Source organism: Clupea harengus, chromosome 1 (genome assembly GCF_900700415.2).
Source record: "Clupea harengus chromosome 1, Ch_v2.0.2, whole genome shotgun sequence".
Classification (NCBI taxonomy): Eukaryota; Metazoa; Chordata; class Actinopteri; order Clupeiformes; family Clupeidae; genus Clupea; species Clupea harengus.
In genome coordinates, this window is record NC_045152.1 from 18008467 (window position 1) to 18030522 (window position 22056).

At 48.6% G+C, this 22056-nt stretch overlaps 1 protein-coding gene across 4 annotated transcripts in view; it reads left to right on the forward strand.

Moving 5' to 3' along the window:
• cep112 (centrosomal protein 112) overlaps nucleotides 1-22056 on the forward strand; it is a 141614-nt gene that overhangs the window by 93729 nt on the left and 25829 nt on the right. For 3 of the 4 annotated variants that reach the window (XM_031569279.2, XM_031569290.2, XM_031569287.1), the window contains exons 20-22: nucleotides 1-54; nucleotides 13381-13443; nucleotides 18579-18728. The exon at nucleotides 1-54 is cut by the window's left edge and continues 177 nt beyond it. In XM_031569279.2, coding sequence (XP_031425139.1) covers nucleotides 1-54; nucleotides 13381-13443; nucleotides 18579-18728 — 267 coding nt within the window. The remainder of the gene's footprint in view (nucleotides 55-13380; nucleotides 13444-18578; nucleotides 18729-22056) is intronic. The other variant, XM_031569294.2, reaches the window with a different exon arrangement.

Genomic DNA, 22056 nt, shown 5'->3' on the forward strand with positions numbered 1-22056 from the left:
CGCATGGACCTGGAGCGCAGCCACGCCGCCGAGAGGGAGCTGGCGCTGGAGAAGGTGGGTGTGAGAGGAAGAGAAGAGAATAGAATAGAATAGATATAGAATAGAAGAGAAAAGCCTCGAGATCACTCCAGGGGTCAACGCCAAAGAGCTAAGGCAACAGCATTTGTGTGTGTGTGTGTGTGTGTGTGTGTGTGTGTGTGTGTGTGTGTGTGTGTGTGTGTGTGTGTGTGTGTGTGTGTGTGTGTGTGTGTGTGTGTGTGTGTGTGTGTGTGTGTGTGTGTGTGTGTGCCAAAGAGCTAAGGCAACAGCACAGGGAACTGCAGGGTGTTTGTCGTTTCTACTGATACCTCTACTAAGGGAAGTGAAGCGGAGATGGAGACATTTTGTTTTCAGGATCTGCTCACCTTCTGCCTTTCCATGCATGTTGTCTCTCATCTTTGACCTGGTCCAGCAGAGGTTGACTTGTCTTACCAGTAGAGTGTGTGTGTGTGCGTCTCTGTATGTGTGTTTTACTGTGTCATATGATGGTTTTCACCAATACACCATTGTACTTGTATGCTGTTGCTGGTCTACAGGGGGCCGGGAATGGAATGGAGGACGGCAACAAAAGTGGGGTGAATAAAAGTTGACAAACCTGCTTACTGAAGAAATCTTTCTCTCTCTCCCTCCCTCCTTCACTCTCTCTGTGTTGCCTCTGTTCCTGGGGTATAGTGCAATACTGCTGAGTTTCATCTCAGATTGACATATAAACAGACTGTCACTGAGTGTCCTGTACTGAGCCCCAGCTCTGAGCCCCCAGCTGTACTCCATTAGAGATGAACTCAAGGGCTGCCTGCTCAGAATGTGCTTAGGAATGTTGCAGCCTTCATCCTTTAGGCCCTCTACATCTAGCATAGACACGGCTGGTGTGTGTGTGTGTGTGTGTGTGTGTGTGTGTGTGTGTGTGTGTGTGTGTGTGTGTGTGTGTGTGTGTGTGTGTGTGTGTGTGTGTGTGTGTGTGTGTGTGTAAATGTGTCTTTGAATGTGTGTGTTTGTGAGTGAGCGAGGCTCTGGTAACAGAAACCAGGGCTGGGAAAGCTCCCCTAATCTGGGGCAGGTTGTGCAGGAAGCGGGAGAAAGGTGGCGTTGATCAGGAGCAGTAATCCTGATTAGGCCCATCAAAGCCATTACTCCACGTCTGCAGATGAGGAACCAAAGAGAGGCAGAGAGAGAGAGAGAAAGGGAGAGAGAGAGGGAGAGGGAGAGAGGAGTGCGTCCGTGTCGTGCAGGACTCTCTGGACATCTGTGATGCATTATTCACCGGGGCCTGGCCTCCATAAATCCTGTTGCTGCCACCATTTTGGGAGCAGATGCGAGCGTGAACCCCACCCTCACCCCCACCCCCAGACCCCACTCCTCCTCCATCACATCACTGTATGGCCGGACACTGAAGGATGTTTGCTGAACTCCACATTGTTTCCTCAGTGTTTTTAAACAAGTTGACATTCTCTGCACACACAGTGCGCTGCAGACTACACTGGGCATATGGGCAGCGACGGGGGCAGGACATTTAGATCTATGGCTGACAGAGATCACTCTGAGTCCTACAACGCTGCAAGAATATCCAAGAAATACTACTCCAGGTGCAGGAGTAAGAGTGGAAGTCAGTTTGGAAAGGTCATTTTAGCATAGATGTGCTCCCAAAAGACAGTTGTTTGAGTCGCCAGTGTGCGTCCCTGTCTAATTAGCAATGGCCAGACATCTTTGTGTCTTTGAGCCTTGTCAACGCAACTATCGCAGGTGTGAGAAGAGTTGGAGACGGAGGAGGAGGAGGAGACCTTCATCTCACACACTCCTCCTGGGGCGGAGGCCAGGAGTCTGCTCCGTTTGTCTGGACCTTGTGGAACAGTCTGGAAACTTCCCTTTCACTCCCTGCCATTGCTATCGCGTGTCTCTTCTCTTCTCTTCTCTCTTCCGTCAGAGAAATAATGAATTGTTGCACACACACACACTCACACACACATACACACACACACACACACACATGCGGTCCCTTTCTCGAAACGAAAACGAAGCCAGGAAGCTTAACAGTTGGCCGGGGAAAGTCACTTTGGCCTTTTTTTTCAGCTCTAACTCCGTGTGAGTTTTTATCGGAGGGTGGAAGTTTCAGCATTTCATTTAGTCGGGGAGTCTTTTCTTCTGCCCCCCACCCCTCCCTCTCCCGACGCCCAGATCTCTATTGACTTGGTCTGTGTTTTGTAGGCTGAAAATGTCTCCTTGCGTTTGATGCAGACAGAAGCGCTGTGCACTGCAGTCAGCCGAGCCGGGCCTGGACGTCCGCCGCGTTTCAACACATCGCACAGATCCCCAGAAAAAAGAGGAGAAATCCATTAAATCCATGAATGGATTTTCATCAAAAGAAGCGTTTTTCTCTCGCTCTCCTTCCCTCTCTCTTCCCATCTCTCGCTCTGTCTCTCTCTCTCTGACTCTCTCCTTTTTTCCCGTGGAGGAGAGTTTGTGGATATAAAATAATGAGTAACAGAGTGTCAGAAGGGGGGAAAAAGGAGAGGGAGATAAGATCATGCATTAGATTGTTCCAACCTCTGAGTTCTGAGACAAAAAGGCAAAAGGAGAATGGGGGTAGTGGAGGAGGGCAACTGGGGCTGTTGAGGGAGACAGGGATGATGGTGTGTGTGCATGTGTGTGTGGGGGGGAGTTAGGTGGGGGCAGGAAAAAAGGGACTTTATTTCAGTTCATCTGGTGACTACTGAGCTGTTTTATCTGCAGGCGGCGTGAGCTGTCGCCTGCGCCCAATCTCCAGCCTCCACAGAGGGGCCTCGGGAGCCTTGTTGTGCCAGATAAACCTGCCTCCTCCTCTGAGGCCAACAGGACCGACTGCCCGCCAGGCCTCCGCCCACCCACCCATGCACCTGCCTGTGAAGCACACCCTCTCTCTCTCTCTCTCTCTCTCTCTCTCTCTCTCTCTGCAGACTAAGGTGAATTAGGGCTTTTCAAAAGCTGCCGAGAGACCTGTGTAGTAGACTGCAGCCACCTTTTCTACTTTTTTGCCAACGTCTGCCCTTTTTGCAGGAAAGTTTGCGCGAGTTACATGCCAGACGTCTGATCAAGCTAATCCCGTCTCAATATAGAAAGGGATAACCTGACTCAAATTGATATAGTGATATAGTTGGTTAATGTTTGTGTCCATAAAGTCACGTGGCAGATGACTTGTTGAACTAATAGACGTGGTGTTGCATCTACATGGCCTCCATCTACATTAGAGTTGGCTTTGCCGTGCACGGTACATGCACTTTTATGAAATCTAAGCAGTTTAAGTAGTCTTGGGAGCGTATTCATCTGGACCATTATAATGTATGTGTATCTGTGGGAGTCATGGGAGCGTATTCATCTGGACCATTATAATGTATATGTGTATCTGTGGGAGATGAAGCACAAATGTTACCACACTGTGTCTTTGCCACACTGACACGAGAGACAGGGGCAGCTTTGAAAGCATCATGTTAACAGCAGTGTAAATGCCTCATTTCCATGTCTCGCTGAAGGAGAGGGGGCAGAGCGGGAGGAAAGATGGCTACGATAGCGCCGCCTCTTTCATTTCTATCCCTCTGCAGCACAGAGGAATGTTCCGTACATAGATGCGTAGCCATAGCACTGTTAGGCTGATGTTTTTAAAACAATGTCTGCAATGTAAAGGACTTGACAGCAGAGGTCACATGACACACACACACACACACACTCCCTCCCTCCCCCTGTTCTCCCAGTCTCATTAGGACACCTGCACTAGTGACGGAGCCTGGGAGGAGCAGCCTTATGAGGCCGTGTTGAAAGACTACCCTACGCCTCTCCTCTCCTCTCCTGTGCACTGTGTGAAGTGTGCCATCCTAACGGATGAATAACTGATGGAGAGAGATAAGCAGCTGGTCTGGGGAGCCAGACGCCAGGCTTTGGGGCCTAATCTCCTTTTTGAACGAGACCAACGGGACAAGGTCATTGAGTCGGGGCCCAGCCTCTGGTCAGGGAAGCAGCCTTGAAGGTTCTGAGCGTCGCTCTGGTGGGAGATGAATGCCATTGGCCTGTTTTTCTCATTGAAACTCTCGCATGCCAGAGTAGACTAAAGGACCCTGATAATGTGCTTCTAATAGGGTTTAGTGTTTAATATAAACATGGGGTCAGTCATCACTTGACTTCTGGAGCTGAAGCAGTCAGCAGCCAGTGTTTATTGCCTATTAGCAGCATGTGGAATTGCTTGGCGCTCGTGCTGCATTGATGTTGACCTCATTTCCCAGCCCTTGGAAGTGCATGAGCTAGCGCTAGCACCCAAGGTAGCGGAGAGGAGCTTTGGGTGGTGGGGGTGGGCGCTGATGTGAGTGGGTGGATGCAGAAGACTCCCATAGTGCTGCAGGAGGGTGGATTTGGGGGGGGGGATCCTGATCGATGCTGGGGTGTTTTTTTTCTTCTTTTCTCACTGATTTGACGACATCAGAGGGAGCCTCCACCATGAGCATGAGAGTGATTGGAGCGTGACAGTCAGCAGTGCTGGAGGCCAGAGAGGTAGATGTGAGCCAGGGCCCCGTGAACTACACCGCACTGCACCACACCGCACCACACCACACCACACCACACCACACCATAAGCCACTCTCATGTGGCCTCTGTGACTGGTCCCCTGCCATCACTTCTGCACTCATTATCTCTCTCTCTCTCTCTCTCTCTCTCTCTTTCTCTCTCTCCTTCAGTCTCACATGCTCCCTCTCTCATACTGTCTCTCTTTCATACCCTCTCTTGCTCTCTCACTCTCTCAATCTCTCTCCTTTGCTCCTTCGCTCCTTCCCTCGCTCTCTTCCTCTCTCCAGCAAGACCCTTGGGCCAGCCGTGAGCTGTACATACACACACATGCGCGCACACAGACACAGACACACACACACACACACACACACACACAGGCCTACACACATGAAAGGGAGCACGCATCATCAAAGGAGGCGCCCTCTCTGCAGCCGGCCCAGTGCAGGCCTTGTGATGAGGCCCAGAGTCAGGGGTTCTATCAGCATCAGAGAGAGGGACCAAAGCACAGACCTTGGCTACTTTTCAGCAGATTGCTTCAATCTGCAGACCATATGAGTGGATTCTCTCTGTTTTTTCTCCCCTTTGCTCTCTCTCTTTCCCTCTTCCACTTTCCTCTGTTTATCCCTGCCCCTTACATCCTCACACACGCACGCACACACACACACACACACACACACACACAAATAATTTGTTTTTGCTGCTCTTTTTTGTATTTTCTTCTCCAGTTCTCTCACGGTCGTTAATTAGGTTATTTTACATGCAGAATGGCAATTCTGACATGTTTGCAAGTTTGTCTCAGATGAAGTCTGTTTGCATGGTGAGGTTGCATTGTGACACCATTGTTCCAGCTTGATTTTTAGCTGATGTGCTCTGCTATCACCATGGTAACAAGGCATCAAGCCCACATCTGATGTAATCATTTCATTTTTTTTCCCCTTCCTCAGCTGTGACAAGACAAGAGACAGCACAGGGGCATAACACAAGAAATGGGCACAGGGGCATAAGACAAGAAATGGGCACAGGGGCATAAGACAAGAAATGGGCACAGGGGCATAAGACAAGAGACAGCACAGGGGCATAAGACAAGAGACGGACACAGGGGCATAAGACAAGAGACAGCACAGGGGCATAAGACAAGAGACAGCACAGGGCCATAAGATATGAGACAGCACAGGGGCATAAGACAAGAGACGGGCACAGGGGCATAAGACATGAGACGGACACAGGGGCATAAGACAAGAGACGGGCACAGGGGCATAAGACAAGAGACAGCACAGGGGCATAAGACAAGAGACGGACACAGGGGCATAAGACAAGAGACAGCACAGGGGCATAAGACAAGAGACGGGCACAGGGGAGGGTGAGAGAGGGAGAAAGAGAAGTTCTCGTATAACTGAAAGATGCCAATATGCAAAACCTACCAATTACATCATCTTTCCCCTTCTCCTTTCTCCTGCTGAAAGCTGAGTTCTGTGCTGTACTAACAGTTAATCTGTCAGGAGCTTTGGCCCCTGGTGCACACAAGTCAAACAGTTGGAGGCTCACTTTGAAATGACCCAATTAAACAAGTTTGTGGTATTGTTTTTATTTCAGCAGCTTCAGTTTGCATGATGCTTTAAGGAAGATGAAATAGGGCTGGGCGATATAGCCGAAAAACGTCACGTTTTTTTTTTCATATAATTTGATAATTAGAGACAATTTTTAAAGATCTGTTTTAAAAGTAAAGGCCACGATTCTCATTCAATACACTTTTTTTGTAAAATTCAGCGAATTCCTCCTCCCAGTCCTCTAGTTGTCTGTTTAGTGCTTGCGCTCAGAATAAGTCTGGTGTTTGTTCTCAGCCCTGGCTCTGTCAATGGGAAACAAACATAGTGGCTCAGACCGAGCCATAAACAATCCCAGCCAATCAGCACAGTGCTTCAAGATTGCTGACTCCACTGGTAAGGCTATATATATATATATTTTTTTTTTTAAGAGTGGGCGGGAATGGTTGAATTTAAGGACTTATCTATAAAAAAAAACACGTTTGGATGTTTTATCATGTTGTGTTGTAATGAAGTACCCCTCCAGTCCATTGTAGATTGAACATGAGGCAGGACCTAACTGACAACAAGTTAGGGTGGACGCTCCAATAGGTGGAAGCTGTTGAGATAATCAAATCCGATCCGTGTAGAAAGAGAGTTGCGCCAACAGAAGTCAATTTAACTGACCCGTCACATGGACATCTAAATAGTTCCAAACAAGTGATCCTGTCCAGACATGGAAAATGTCCCTCATTATTTGGATTGAATAACGGAGCTACTGCAGCTATAGCTGGAATCATTGAAGAGACATGCCTGCTCCATGCCCTATTTGAAGAGACATGCCGGCTCCAGGCACTATGTGCAAGTAGTCTTGACATGTCATGACGTTTTGATTTTCTTTGAGCTCTATAGCTTTGGCCCGATGCCCACCACCTTTCTAATGTGAAATTTTTCTTATTTTTGCATCACATTATTTTCACATAATAAGTGCCACTACATATTTATAGCAAATTTTTTAACAAAAAGGAAGTGACCTAGAACATGGTGTTGTTGTTTTTTTATTATTATTATTATTATTATTTTCGGGGGGTTTGGACAGTGTGGAATAGAGTTTCGACTGAGAGTGGCCGTGGGGAACAGAGTTTAAATGATCAGCAGGGAGCAGTTAGGCAGTCCCTGGACACCCTGTCAGCTGTCACTTTGCCTGGAGCTCAGAGCCTGCAGCCTAGATTTGTGACACACTGGAAGTTTTCACTCTCTGAAAACTTCTGTTTATGTGTGTGTGTGTGTGTGTGTGTGTGTGTGTGTGTGTGTGTGTGTGTGTGTGTAGCTGGGTTTTCCTCTTCTGCCAGGAGATGGTGTTGGCTGTCGTTGTTGTTGTTTTTCTTATCACTCCTGTGTGTATTTTCCCCCCTCAACATCATCTTTCTGCTAACTTATTAATTTCTGTCAACTGGTTTTACTGACATTCAGAGATACCCCAAATCCCATTATTTTTGGTCATGGATTACGCAAAGCAAAACAGTGGGAGAAATGATCAAAGAGGTTCCCCGATCACCTCTGAGTGGCGGGGTGGGGGTAGGAGGGTAGGGGGTCTGTTTGGGGGGGGGGGGGGGGGGGGGGGGGGTGCTTAATAGCATAACATCTGATTTGGAGCAGCCAGGCGTGTGGATGTAGACTGATACTACTATGAGGAGATGAAAGGGGAAATGGGAGCCTTTTTTTCCCTTTTTCTTTTTTTCTGCATTTGAAACTCTGATTGGTTTATTTACTGAACGTGATTCTCTCTCTCTCTCTCTCTCTCTATATATATATATCTATATGTCTATGGACACACATACTCTCTCTTTCTCTGTCTGTCTTTGAATATGACACTTTCAGCAGAAGCCCCTCCCCCTTCCATCTTGAAAAGACAATCAGTGAAGCAAAAGTGTAGAATATCCCTCCCAAATCACTACACCACTTTCCAAGACTCTGGCTGTCCATTTTGAAATACTATGGCCAGACTGCTTGAGGACTGTCCAAGAACAAGACGAGAAAAGCTTCCACACTTCAAAGAGAAAAGCGTCCTCAGATGTTTGAGATAATCCTCCAGTGGAACCATATAAGGGACCTCAGCCCCCCCAGGACCCCAGAGACCCACAGACCCAGAGCTCTAGCGTTCTCAAACTCCCTAAACTCTCCAGGGCTTTAGGATTAGGCCCAAACAGTGGTACGGTTTCAGGAGCTGATCATCGTGGTTGTTTTGCAGAATGGCAATATGTTCTAATTATTCACTGCCACTGATCACCTACCAGCTGAAGAGACGCCCCTGTGCCATGTTGGTGGTGGTGCCCGTGGGCATGCTGGTGCCCGCGGAGCTAGAGCCCAGAGGAAGGTTGCTGGGTGAGGTGGGGTGTGGTGTGGTGTGGTGGGGTTGGGCAGCTTTGGGTCATCAGCCAGTTAATCTCAGCACCAGATGGTGATGGCAGCCAGGGGGCCTCACTCCCTCACTCCCTCCCCTAAATAAAAGCAGCTCTTTTAGGGGCTTTTTTTCTGCAGCTCTGGCTTTCTTTTCATCTCATATTGATTCTGTAAGCTCCCCTCCTCTTTGTTGCTGCCGACCATGTCTCTCTCCCCCCCTTTCGTTTTCTCTCTCAAGTCGGCCCCTTCTCTCCATCTCTCTCTCGCCCTACCTCCATCCCTCCCTCCCTCTCTCTCCTTTCATCCGCTCTTTCTCTCACTTGTCAGACGGGTGCAGATGCATGCAGCGGCGCTCTGCTTCTTAAGACATCACGCCACCCTTGGCCCTCACCCACTGAGGCCGATAAAGCCAAGTTCATGGGCCTTTAAATCCTCTGGCACATGCATTCATGGCCCTGGCCCTGGTCTCTACTCTCCCTTCCTCCCTAACCCACCCACTCCCCCCTCCCCCTCCATCCCCATCTCCCCTGAGGTGACAAAGAGCCGCTGGAGCTGGTGAGGAGAGGAAGAGGAAGATGAGCGGTGTGGAGGTGAGGGGACTTTTCATGAGGAAGGAGAGCAGCCATGGGGAGTTCATTCTCATCTCAGTTACCATGGTGGGGCGTTAGTGTGTCCAGTCAAGCTAAACTAATCTATTTGCACTCGCTTACTTTCTAATAGTTTTTTTGTGGAAGACTGAGTGGGCGGTTTAATGCTGCATGTTTATAGTCCTATATAATATAGTCCTATGTGAAAATAATCTCAGGCCTCATAGCAATTGTGTTTGAAAGACAGAGAAAACTTAGGGAGACCCTTATGTTCTGATGAGCATCCCCATGATTTATATATCAATACCTCATTCTTTTCTTCTTCTACTCTGCTTAAATATGAAGTGCCGTAGCCAGCTGTTAGTTGTAGACTGTTCATTTTTAATCGAAGGAATCTTCCCCTTATGGGATATATATATTCCACTGCGCCTCAGTGGAGTCTTCCTCTTATGGGATATATATACCATTGGATTTGCAGAAGTGGCAACCCAGTTTGTAGACCACGGGTGATCCCGTACATTAAATGAAAGGACTGTTCCACTGAGAGGCCGACAATACGGAATGGGTTACAGGCGTACTCATTATGTCCAAATTATAGAAACGGGCAAAGGTATTCCCTGACGTCCACTTAGCTGCCTGGCACACATCGTGTACAGAGCTCTTTTCCATATGGCCCATGTTGCTGCCATTAGTGAATTTACATTGTGACACATGTGACATTTACTGATAGTGCCATTAAACCGCCGATACATTTCACCAAGGTCCAGCCAGGAACAGAGCTTTCTTTAAGACCACCTTTAAACTTATGTCTTCCAGGGTCTCAAAAGGCACACTGGTAAGGGCATCCAAAACTAAGGCCAAATCCTAAGGAAGAACTCTAACAGAAATGGCCTGTGAGCGCCCTTAAGAAAGCGAGAAGCCACAGAATTGGATCCAGAGGCTACACGGTGACATGCAGTTACACCCAACATGACATGCAGAAATAGCTGCTAAATACACTTGGAGTGTAGAAGCAAAACGCCCTTGATCAAACAAGTATTGCAAAAACGCCAAAATCGTTTCAACAGAACGGGTAGACGAGTCCTGGTTCTGAGATGCACACCACTAAGCCAACACTCACCACTTTAGCGAGTAGAGGGACTGTGTTGACAATTCTCTCGAACTCGGAATAGTTTCCACAACTGATGGAGATAAACATTCCGTTAATTAACGTTTCTGTTCAGGGGCCAGGCTGCCAGCATCCAGTTCTCGGGGACTCGATGCCAGATTGGTCCCCCTGCCGGAGACAGCGGGTCTCTGCACATCCCCATCCACTACAATAGAAGGTCCACAAACCATATCTGACTCGGCCAACATGGGGCAACAAGAATCACCATATGTTTATCTTTGCAAACTTTGTCCAGCACTCACTGGAGAAGTGTGAGAGAGGGAAAGGCATATAACAGCATGCAAGGCCCCGGGTGGGCTAAAACAACGGGGGTTTGTCATTCATAATCGAAAACCAAAGCTGGCAAAGAGAGTTGTCCCTCGGCGCGAAGCGACTCCAAAGCTGTTGCACAACCTGGGGGTGCACACGCCAGCCTGTGGCGCTCAGATGCCCTCCAGCAGCCCGTTCCAGTCCTTCTTGGGATGTGCTTGCTGCTTCAAAAAACATTTTTGTTCCGCTCTCATGTGTAGTGGCCCCAGTGGTACAGCTGCAGCCTGCAGCCTCAGTAGCTTTTGAGCTTATGCTAAGTCACACAAGAGTGAATGGTAGTCTTACAGGCACATACTCATTGTTCTTGAGGAACAGAGAGCACTTGCCCCAATTGACCTTCAGACCAAGCTGCCGTAGGTGGGATAGAGTGACGGTCTGGTGATGCTCCACCACCACTGCTGAGTCTCCTAGCACTAGCCAGTGTGGACTGATGTCAATGCTGCTGAGTCTCCTAGCACTAGCCAGTGTGGACTGATGTCAATCCTGCTCAGTCTCCTAGGACTAGCCAGTGTGGACTGATGTCAATGCTGCTGAGTCTCCTAGCACTAGCCAGTGTGGACTGATGTCAATGCTGCTCAGTCTCCTAGGACTAGCCAGTGTGGACTGATGTCAATGCTGCTCAGTCTCCTAGGACTAGCCAGTGTGGACTGATGTCAATGCTGCTCAGTCTCCTAGGACTAGCCAGTGTGGACTGATGTCAATGCTGCTCAGTCTCCTAGCACTAGCCAGTGTGGACTGATGTCAATGCTGCGCCAACTGTCGGAGCAGCTGATTGGTTTCTGCCAACTGACATGGCACTGTGACCCAGGTCATCGAGGTATTCAGTTCCTCAGGGCTGCAGAGTCCTTCTGAGCCACTCGGAACTTCTCTCTCATGGCCCCCACTGCCGCGCTAAGCCACGGGGGCATCCAGCAGAGGCACCTTCTCCTTGTCAGGCAGCTGGGCCAGATTGAGCAACAGATGTCATTGCATGGCTACCAGAAACACCATAGCTCTGTCCTGGGCTTGCACTGTGCATGTTGTGCTGCTTGAGCTGCGCTCCAAAGAAGCCTCCATCCAGCCTAGATTGAGACGTTAGAGGGGGTTAGGCCAGGAGAGGTCCCACCACCTCCTGTAGCTCTGCAGTGGGCAGCGCCATCTTCTTACCTCATGGTCTGCTGTGCGGTCCTTCTCAGGGGAGAACCGCAGCAGTGTCGTCCTGTTCACCCAGGCTATCCTGGTCAGAAGCATGAAGTGAGAGGAGATCCTCACCTGAAACTGACTCTAGGAGCTTGAAATGTCCTTGGTATGTGAGACAGACCTTCACGAGCCAAGAGTTTGTGCTGTTAAATAGTTGCATAAAAGTCTTTGAAAGGAGTTTGAGAAATCTTCCCCGGCTTAATGCAGTGTTTTATAAGCCTTATTTACATTCAGTGTCATTCGTTTAGCAGATGCTTTTAGTCCTGAGTCTAACCAGAACAGTACATCTCAGGAGTTTATATGTTCACTCCAGGGGGTTGAATTCATGACCTCAGTGTGGCTACTGCCATGATGCATCATCTGAGATACAGGCAGTTAAACTCGTCTCTCTGTTCCCTGTTTCTGTTAGAGTACTGTCTGAAAAGCAGACTTTTAATCAGGTTAGTGGGGTCTCTATGGCAACAGAAATGAAGGTGAATGAGTTCTAAGCTTCAATGACAAGAATATTCTATCCCTGTGGTTTATTTCTTCCATATATTAGTCCATAGACTTTCTCAAGATTGGTGACCTGTGGCTTTACTTACCTGAGGCAAAGAAGATTAGAACACACACAGACTTTGTGCAAACCTTGAGCTGTGCTCTTAACACCTTCAGCTACATTGTAATTCACCAATCTGTCATCAGTGCTGGTAGGCCTGACTCTCAGACAAAGAGAGCGTAACAGAGGGACCTCAACAACATGGACTTGCCCCTCATTCTCCCTTGTCTGTGGAGCAGGAGGGACAATCAGCCGAGTTCTAAGCATGCATAGCCTCACACATATTTTATCACCATGCCCCTCCTCCTGGAAAACCTTAGCCCACTGTTTACATATGTAAAATATGATTAATGGTGTCTTCCAGTGGAGTATAGACTTTCATGGTGAGGTGGTTTTGTGGGTGGACATTATGAGCAGGTATGTTCCATCATGGCCCCCTACTGTTGACTCAGCTCAGGTGTCGCCGGGCCTGCAGTCAGAGCCAAGATGAAATAGCAAACCTCATCATTAGCTTTAGCCTAGCCACAGAGTAGAGAGCTCAGAATGGTCCCTGTTTCTTTTCTTTTATGTCTCGCTCTGTCCCTCTCTTTCTCTCTCTGTTTTGTTTTCCTCTTTCCTCTCTTTTTTTTCTGTGTTTTTGCAGTTTTTTTTTTTTTTGTCTTGTGTTCCACTCTTGTTTTGCAGATAATTGGCAGTGGAGTTGGATTTTTTCACCCTTCTTTTTGTTTCTTCTGCTTCTTCTCTTTCCTGTTAAGTGATGAATAGTTGGCCCACGATCAAAGCCGAGGCCTCTCGCTCGGGGGAGGTGTGTGTGTGTGTGTGTGTGTGTGTGTGTGTGTGTGTGTGTGTGTGTGTGTGTGTGTGTGTGCGTGTGCGTGTGCGTGTGCGTGTGTGTGAGTGCAGTGGGGAGGGGAGGGGAGGGGAGGTGCTGGTTGGGCGTCCTCCCTGGCGACAGCCCTGCGGACAGAATGCCAGTCGCAGGGGTCAACGTCAAAGTGTCTGAGCATGCTCTTCCTATCAGCCGATCCGGTTTCATGTTTCTCTTCCTCCCTCTCTCCCACCCTCTCCCCTCCTCCCTCCCCTCCTCCCCTTTTGCTGTTGTGTGCAGAGTAACAGCAGGCTGAAGCAGCTGGAGCGGGAGTACAACCAGAGGCTGGCAAAGTCTGCACAGGTAAACACTCTCTTCCTCTCAGCAGGAACGCAGGGGATGGGGCTGGAGTTTGTCTGAGGGACAGTCCTGCAACCCCCCCCCCCCCACACACACACACACACACACACACACACACAAACACACATACATACGTACACACACACAAACACACGTACATACATACATACACACACACACAAACACACATACATACATACACACACACAAACACACATACATACATACACACACACACACACATACATACATACACACACACACACACAAACACACACATACATACATAAACACACACAAACACACACACTTACACACACACATACACACTCCATCCCTCAACTGTTTTCCCCGCACTTGTAGAGGTAAATCCAGCCACATACAGGATGCATTGTTCCATATCGCACTGCTTCCTGAAGCGGCTGGGTAAACAGCCAGGTGGTTAGGAACACGTGCTGAGGAGCAGGAATGCCCCGCCATCACACTTCCAATGAGCTCCTCCATCTCCCTCTCTCTCCCTCTCTCTCCCTCTCTCTTCCTCTCTCTTCCTCTCTCTTCCTCTCTCTCCCTCTGCTCCTCTTCCATCTCCCTCTCTCTCCCTCTCTCTCCCTCTCTCTTCCTCTCTCTTCCATCTCCCTCTCTCTTTCTCTCTCTTCCTCTCTCTTCTTCATCTCAATCCCTCTGCTTCTCTTGTATCTGCCTCTCTTTTCCTCCTCTTGCTGGTTCTCTAGTCTCCACTGATCCTTTCTTTTCTTCATTTAACACATGTTGTGGGGATACACTGTCATGGGCACCTAGTCATTTTCCCCATGTCTGTGGAGCTCCAGCACCAGACATATGATGTTTGATCTCATGGCCTTCTAGGGGCCATTAGAGCCTGGTCCAGCATCCACATGAAATGAGCCCTGACACTGATCAGCATACCAACAGAAGTAAGGGGTTTGTCACAAAGAGATATCCCAGGCCAAACTGGCTTATTCACCTCCCCATAATTGTCCTCATTACCTAAACCCCCCAAACTGAAGTGACCTCCCTCTCTCTCTCTCTCTCTCTCTCTCTCTGTTCCCCTCTTTCTCTCTCTCTCTCTCTCCTGTCTTTGGGTCACAGGCAAACCGAGTGCGAGTTGAAAGTAAGGTTGACAAGCAGATGTTGTGTGAAAACAGAAGCCTATTAAGTTTCTCAATAATTGGCAGAGTTCAGAGGCACGAGTGTGTGTTTTTCAGCGGGGGCTAAACAACCCTCACTGCAGTGACACAAGCTCCAAATCATTCATCTCTTGCCTGTGTGTGTGTGTGTGTGTGTGTGTGTGTGTGTGTGTGTGTGTGTGTGTGTGTGTGTGTGTGTGTGTGTGTGTGTGTGTGTGTGTGTGTGTGTGTGTGTGTGTGTGCGACAGTGGTACAGGAGGTAAAGAAGTCGTTTAGTAATCAGAAGGTTGCTAGTTCGATTCCCTGTCGAAGCGTCCTTGAGCAAGACACTGAACCCCTAATTGCTCCTGATGTGCAGTGTGCCATCAGTGTAAATGTAAAATGACTATACATTGTAAGTCGCACATATGTAAGTCGCTTTGGATAAAAGCGTCTGCAAAATGTAATGTGTGTGTGTGTCCTGTGTGTGTCCTGTGTGTGTGTGTGTGATTGGCGTGTCTGCTGGCTCCCTATTGTGCACTGCAGTGACACAAGCTCCAAATCATTCATCTCTTGCCTGTGTGTGTGTGTGTCCTGTGTGTGTGTGTGTGTGTCCTGTGTGTGTGTGTGTGTGTGTGTGTGTGTGTCCTGTGTGTGTGTGTGTGTGTGTGTGTGTGTGTGTGTGTGTGTGTGTGTGTGTGTGTGTGTGTGTGTGTGTGTGTGTGTGTGTGCGACAGTGGTACAGGAGGTAAAGAAGTCGTTTAGTAATCAGAAGGTTGCTAGTTCGATTCCCTGTCGAAGCGTCCTTGAGCAAGACACTGAACCCCTAATTGCTCCTGATGTGCAGTGTGCCATCAGTGTAAATGTAAAATGAGTATACATTGTAAGTCGCACATATGTAAGTCGCTTTGGATAAAAGCGTCTGCTAAATGTAATATAAAATGTAATGTGTGTGTGTGTGTCCTGTGTGTGTGTGTGTGTGTGTGTGTGATTGGCGTGTCTTCTGGCTCCCTATTGTGCACTGCAGTGACACAAGCTCCAAATCATTCATCTCTTGCCTGTGTGTGTGTGTCCTGTGTGTGTGTGTGTGTGTCCTGTGTGTGTGTGTGTGTGTCCTGTGTGTGTCCTGTGTGTGTGTGTGTGTGTGTGTGTGTGTGTGTGTGATTGGCGTGTCTGCTGGCTCCCTATTGTGTGCCCCATCCAGGTTGTGTTTGTAACCTTGTCTGCATGCTAACCTGAGAGCATAAATATGTAAATGTATGAGGTGTGCTGTGCTTGTTTTGTCTTTGTGTGTGCGTGTGTGTTGTATGTGTGTGTGTTTGTGTGCGTGTTGTGTGTGTGTGTTTGTGTGCGTGTGTGTTGTGTGTGTGTGTGTGTGTGTCAAACCATTTGTTTGGATGTGTTGGAAGTGAGCATGACTTTGTGCACGCACAGGAGCGTGTTGGGTGTTTGTGCACTCACACACACACACACACACACACACACACACACACACACACACACACACATACAGACACACACACATACACATACAGACTCACACACACACACACCTACAGACTCTCACACACACACACACATACAGACATACACACATACACATACAGACATACACACATACACATACAGACACACACACACACACCTACAGACTCACACACAAACACACACATACAGACTCTCTCTCACACACACACACACACACACACACACACACACATACAGACACAAACACACACACATACACACACACACACAAGAGGTAACATAAGAGCCTGTTGTGCATGTACACCCACTCCAGCTCGAACAAACATTTCCACATTAAAGCCATTAAAGAGAGAACAGATTCAGCAGCGGTGGACGTGGCTCCCCTTCAGACGCCCATAGGATTCAAGGTGCTTTTAGCAACCTGCATCTGAGGCTGCGCTCTGCTTTGTGTGTGTGTGTGTGTGTGTGTGTGTGTGTGTGTGTGTGTGTGTGTGTGTGTGTGTGTGTATTCAGTAGTTCTGCACCCCTGCCACACACTCACACAGATACGTAGACACACATGTGCACACACACACACAGACAAGTCTCTAACCCACACAAGTGTCCTTTGAACCCTGAGCTCTGCACTGAGCCCTGAGAGGCGTCCCTCTCACTCCTCCAGATGCACAGACGCACACATAATGGGCCAATTAAAGGCATACCAACCTATGGATAATCCTTAGGGGAAGACCTTATTTTCATATCTGAATTAGCATCCATCTGCTGTGGGCTCTGGCTATGAGTGACCCCACTCTTGACCCATTAACAATGATCAAGCTGTTTTGTTATGTTTGTCTTTTTTCCCCTTTTCTTTCATTCTTTCGCCGCTATAGAGCTGAGGCCCCTTCACCCCTTTTTGAGCCTTCTAGATGAAACTCTGAAAAGTGGTAGAGAAATGCTGAAATTAGATTGGAGCTGTGTGTGTGTGTGTGTGTGTGTGTGTGTGTGTGTGTGTGTGTGTGTGTGTGTGTGTGCGTGCCAGTTATATATAGTCAGTGTTTAAGGCTCTCATTAGATATGAGCGCGCCGAGACACCAAAGGGCTTCATTGCAGTGTGCAGCCGAGTAAGAGCTGTCTAAATAAGCAGCTCATAGAAATTAAAGAAGGCTGGCCGAGGCAATTACAGTGGAAAACCGTCCGGGAATATCAGAGAGGATGCTACCGCAGGAGCGAGAGAGACAGACAGCAGAGGAGGGAGGGAGGGAGGGAGGGAGGGAGGGAAGAAGGACAGGACAGATGAGTAGATGCCTCCAGGCTAAAGACTAGATGCTGGAATCTCTTATTGCGAAATAATGATTACCAAGGGAACTGATGTTACCATAATAAAGGGCCATTTGTTGCTTTCATGTGGGCTCGCCCACTGACAAAATAAGACTAATCTCCTGCTTTTGCCACCCTGCCACACCGCACTGCACTGCACTGGCGCTTGCTCCTGCCTCCCACACACACACACACACACACACACACATTCAAACTAATGCGCTGCTGCGACGGAGAAGGTTACGCACTGCTAACAATTATCTGTCTGGGCCGTGAGCAGTTGTGTATGACTGTGTGTGTGTGTGTGGGTGTGTGCCCTGCCATGAATCTCCCCTCTTCCCCGAGCCTGTGGCGTTAACGCATCTCCTTGTTTTTGGCTCCAGGACGCTCAAAGACGCGGCGCAGGTCTTTCATCTCGAGCGTCTGCACCAAACTTAACCAGCTCAGCTCTCCTGGTCCTCCCTCCCTTAAGCACTCAGTCTTTCCCCTTCTCTTTCCACCCCTCCTCTCTCCACTTTTCCCTCTCTCTCTCTCTTGGTTCTGTCTATCTCAGGAGTTCCTAGCTGTCTGTCTCTCTGGCAGGGGCTGAACGTCATTCTCCTGGTCACATGAAAGCCCTCCGTCTGCTGCCATGGATGTGCATTTAATGTCCCAGCACTCTGTGTGTGTGTGTGTGTGTGTGTGTGTGTGTGTGTGTGTGTGTGTGTGTGTGTGTGTGTGTGTGTGTGTGTGTGTGTGTGTGCCATAAGGGGGGGGGGGGGTGTCTGAGCTCTCAGATGTACCTGTCAGCCCCACACCCACACTAACCTGTATTAACATCCCCTGCAGAACATCCGTGGCATTTAGTAGTCAGCTTGCACCACGTACAAAAGTGTTCCTGTTAGCTAACAGGGCTTTTTGAGTGTGTAAGATCCCTGGGTAAGGAGACATGTAAGGAGGACCTGCAGAAGAAGGGTAGCTACTGCTCTGAGCAGCCGTGGGCCTTTAACATCCGTAGCTCACGTGGCACTCCTGATGGGACAGGAGAGGAGCGTCCCAGAGGATTGAGGCAGTCAGTATTCTAAAGTCAGTGATTGTGTTGCCTCCGTCAGTGCATCTTTGTGTGTGTGTGTGTGTGTGTGTGTGCCAGTTATTTGTGGTATGTGGTTATTTTATACCACTGACATACGTTTCTGTATGTGTGTTTGTACATTTGTGTGATGTGTGCGTGTGTGTGTGTGTGTGCAGACAATGGCGGATGTCCAGACGGCGGCGTGTGTGAGTCGTGAACAGTCACAGCAGGCTCAGCAGGTTCTGGAGCAGCAGCTGCAGGAGGCCGCGGCCCGCTATGAGGAGGAGAGGAGGCGCACCAGCCGCCACACAGACAAGGCCTGCCAGGTGAGACACACACACACACACACACACACTCTCTCACACTCACACTCACACTCTCTCTCACACACACACACACACACACACACACCACCCAGGTCAACGGAACTCCCAGCAGAACCTTACAGAAGTATTTCACATACTTAAGGACTCTGCCTAAAGTAAGTCCAACTCCAACGTGTAGGAGCCACAGGGCCACAGAGAGTGTGTAAAAGCTCCCTTAATAGTACTCTGAAGAAGAGATTGGTGACAGAGACACATGGATATTATACAGTGTGTGTGTGCCTGTGCATGCGTGTGTCTGTGTCTACGATGGATAAAGGAACCGATTGGTGATCACGTGGTGCATCACAGGTGAATACATTGCAGTCCGTGCGTACAGTGCTTGTGTCTGCCACTGAGCCTAGTGTTTGTCTGGAGGAAAGGAATGATTTCAATCTGTTATGTCTCTGCTGGTCAAAACCAGTGTCTGCCCAAGGCTTTGTCTGCTGTGCCTGGGCGTGTGTGTGTGTGTGTGTGTGTGTGTGTGTGTGTGTGTGTGTGTGTGTGTGTGTGTGTGTGTGTGTGTGTGTGTGTGTGTGTGTGTGTGTGTGTGTGTGTGTGTGTGTGTGTGTGTGTGTGTGTGTGTGTGTGTGTGTGTGTGTGCGCGCATGTGTGTAGCTCTATACAAAAGGCCTGCTTTTCCCCCTAAGAGGCACAGCTACACTCTGTCCAGTCAGGAGGTCATGACCCAGTTACCCCAGACTCACACACAGCCATAGAGAACACACACACACGCACACACACAGCCATAGAGAACACTCACAGCCTAACACAGGCACAGCCACGGCTTCCTGGCATCTCGAGCGTCAGCTTCGTTATTGCGAGCCGTCAGTGTTAACTGCTCAGTTAATGAGGCTGCAATGACAGGCTGATTAAAGTCCAGACACCAGAGAGAGAGAGAGAGAGAGAGAGCGAGTGAGACAGGGACAGAGACAGAGACAGCGTAGATAATGGCTGCAGAGAGAGAAAGAGAGAAAGAGAGATGGGGGAGGAGGGATGGTTACAGGAGGATATAGAGGAGAGGAGAAAGAGAGTGTGCCATTTGTTAACTGGTTCTCCTTTGGACGGCCAGATAAAGCGTGTCACGGGCAGCCATTGTTTCCAATCTGCTCACTTCACTTCAAAGGGCAAATTGTGCAAACTGAGGGGGCCAGAGCAAGGAGAGCGAGGGAGGAAAAAAGAAAGAAAGAGACAGAGAGAGAGAAAGATAGAAAGAATTCACTTCAAAGCTGTGGCGCTTTTGAATGTAATAATCCCAAAACAGTTGTTGTGATGGCGCTTGCCTGGGATCAGATGTCCTCCTCCCACTTGTCTCCCACACGGTTGGGATTAAATTAAACTGGTGGTCGGGCTCACAGCACAACCAGAGTCTTCTCTTGTGTCTTCAGATGTGCACCATATGCACGGATGGGAAGCCATTTTGTCAGTGAGGCTCTGTGTCTGCCCTTGAGAGTGTGAATAGGATCATAGTGAATACAGTTGTGTTGGGGTGTCTTTAGGAGTGTGAATAGGATCATAGTGAATACAGTTGTGTTGGGGTGTCTTTAGGAGTGTGAATAGGATCATAGTGAATACAGTTGTGTTGGGGTGTCTTTAGGAGTGTGAATAGGATCATAGTGAATACAGTTGTGTTGGGGTGTCTTTAGGAGTGTGAATAGGATCATAGTGAATACAGTTGTGTTGGGGTGTCTTTAGGAGTGTGAATAGGATCATAGTGAATACAGTTGTGTTGGGGTGTCTTTAGGAGTGTGAATAGGATCATAGGGTATACATCTGTGTTGGGGTGTCTTTAGGTCGTACTTTATTGGCCCTTTGGAGGTTTGTCTGCTGTTGGCAAGGTTCACAGGCATGTTATAGAGCATCACTCAAACACACACACACACACACACAAGGTTCACAGGCATGTTATAGCATCACTCAAACACACACACACACACACACACACACACACACAAGGTTCACAGGCATGTTATAGAGCATCACTCAAACACACACACATACGCACACACACAGTGCTGGGACATTAAAGGCACATCCATGGCAGCAGACGGAGAAGGGCTTTCATGTGACCAGGAGAATGACGTTCAGCCCCTGCCAGAGAGACAGACAGCTAGGAACTCCTGAGATAGACAGAACCAAGAGAGAGAGAGAGGGAAGAGTGGAGAGAGGAGGGGTGGAAAGAGAAGGGGAAAGACTGAGTGCTTAAGGGAGGGAGGACCAGGAGAGCTGAGCTGGTTAAGTTTGGTGCAGACGCTCGAGATGAAAGACCTGCGCCGCGTCTTTGAGCGTCCTGGAGCCAAAAACAAGGAGATGCGTTAACGCCACAGGCTCAGGGAAGAGGGGGGATTCAGGGCAGGGCACACACCCACACACACACACACAGTCATACACAACTGCTCACGGCCCAGACAGATAATTGTTAGCAGTGCGTAACCTTCTCCGTCGCAGCAGCGCATTAGTTTGAGTGTGTGTGTGTGTGTGTGTGTGTGTGTGTGTGTGTGTGTGTGTGTGTGTGTGTGTGTGTGTGTGTGTGTGTGTGTGTGTGTGGTTCACAAGGTTCACAGGCATGTTATAGAGCAGGGGTGGCTAACCAGTCCAGCTCAAAGACCCACAACAAAACCCAACACCATTTCGAAGAGCCACATGAATCTAGGTTCCCCTAGATAAAACCTTTTATTTTCCCTGTAACCCAACAAAACTAGGGGGGTCTGGGGGCATGCTCCCCCATAACAATTTTTTGAAAATAACCTTTTAAATAGTGTCCTCTAGTGGGTTTTAGAAAGAGAAATTAACAAATTTTGATTTAAAATATGGCACAAAAATAAACATATTGAAGACATCTGCTGAGATAGGCGCTACTCCAGGTATCACTTCTCAAGATCTGTACATAACTGTGTCTCAATTATGTTGTTCAATTTTCGTGCCTGACAGCTGCAGGTCTGACACAGACCGCTATGATCCGTCATTTTCAGGGTTGAGGATAGCAACGACATCACGTACACAAGACTTCACAAACTCTCCCTCACTATATTACTTTTTTGCTGGAGCAATATGCCATGCCACCTGATACGATGCCAACGTGACCGTTTCAGAGTACTTCGTGAATTTCCGAAAAAGCTGAGTCTGTTTCTCTGACTGACGTTTCAAAGTATTTACCTTGTGCTTGCACAAGGAACTCCTGGGCTATTTTAGCATGGTGTGTGGAGAGATAGCGCTCCAAGTTTGAGGCTTTAAAATGCGACAGTTACGTCTGGCATATTAAGCAGAGGGGTTTTCCATTTCGCTCCGCAAA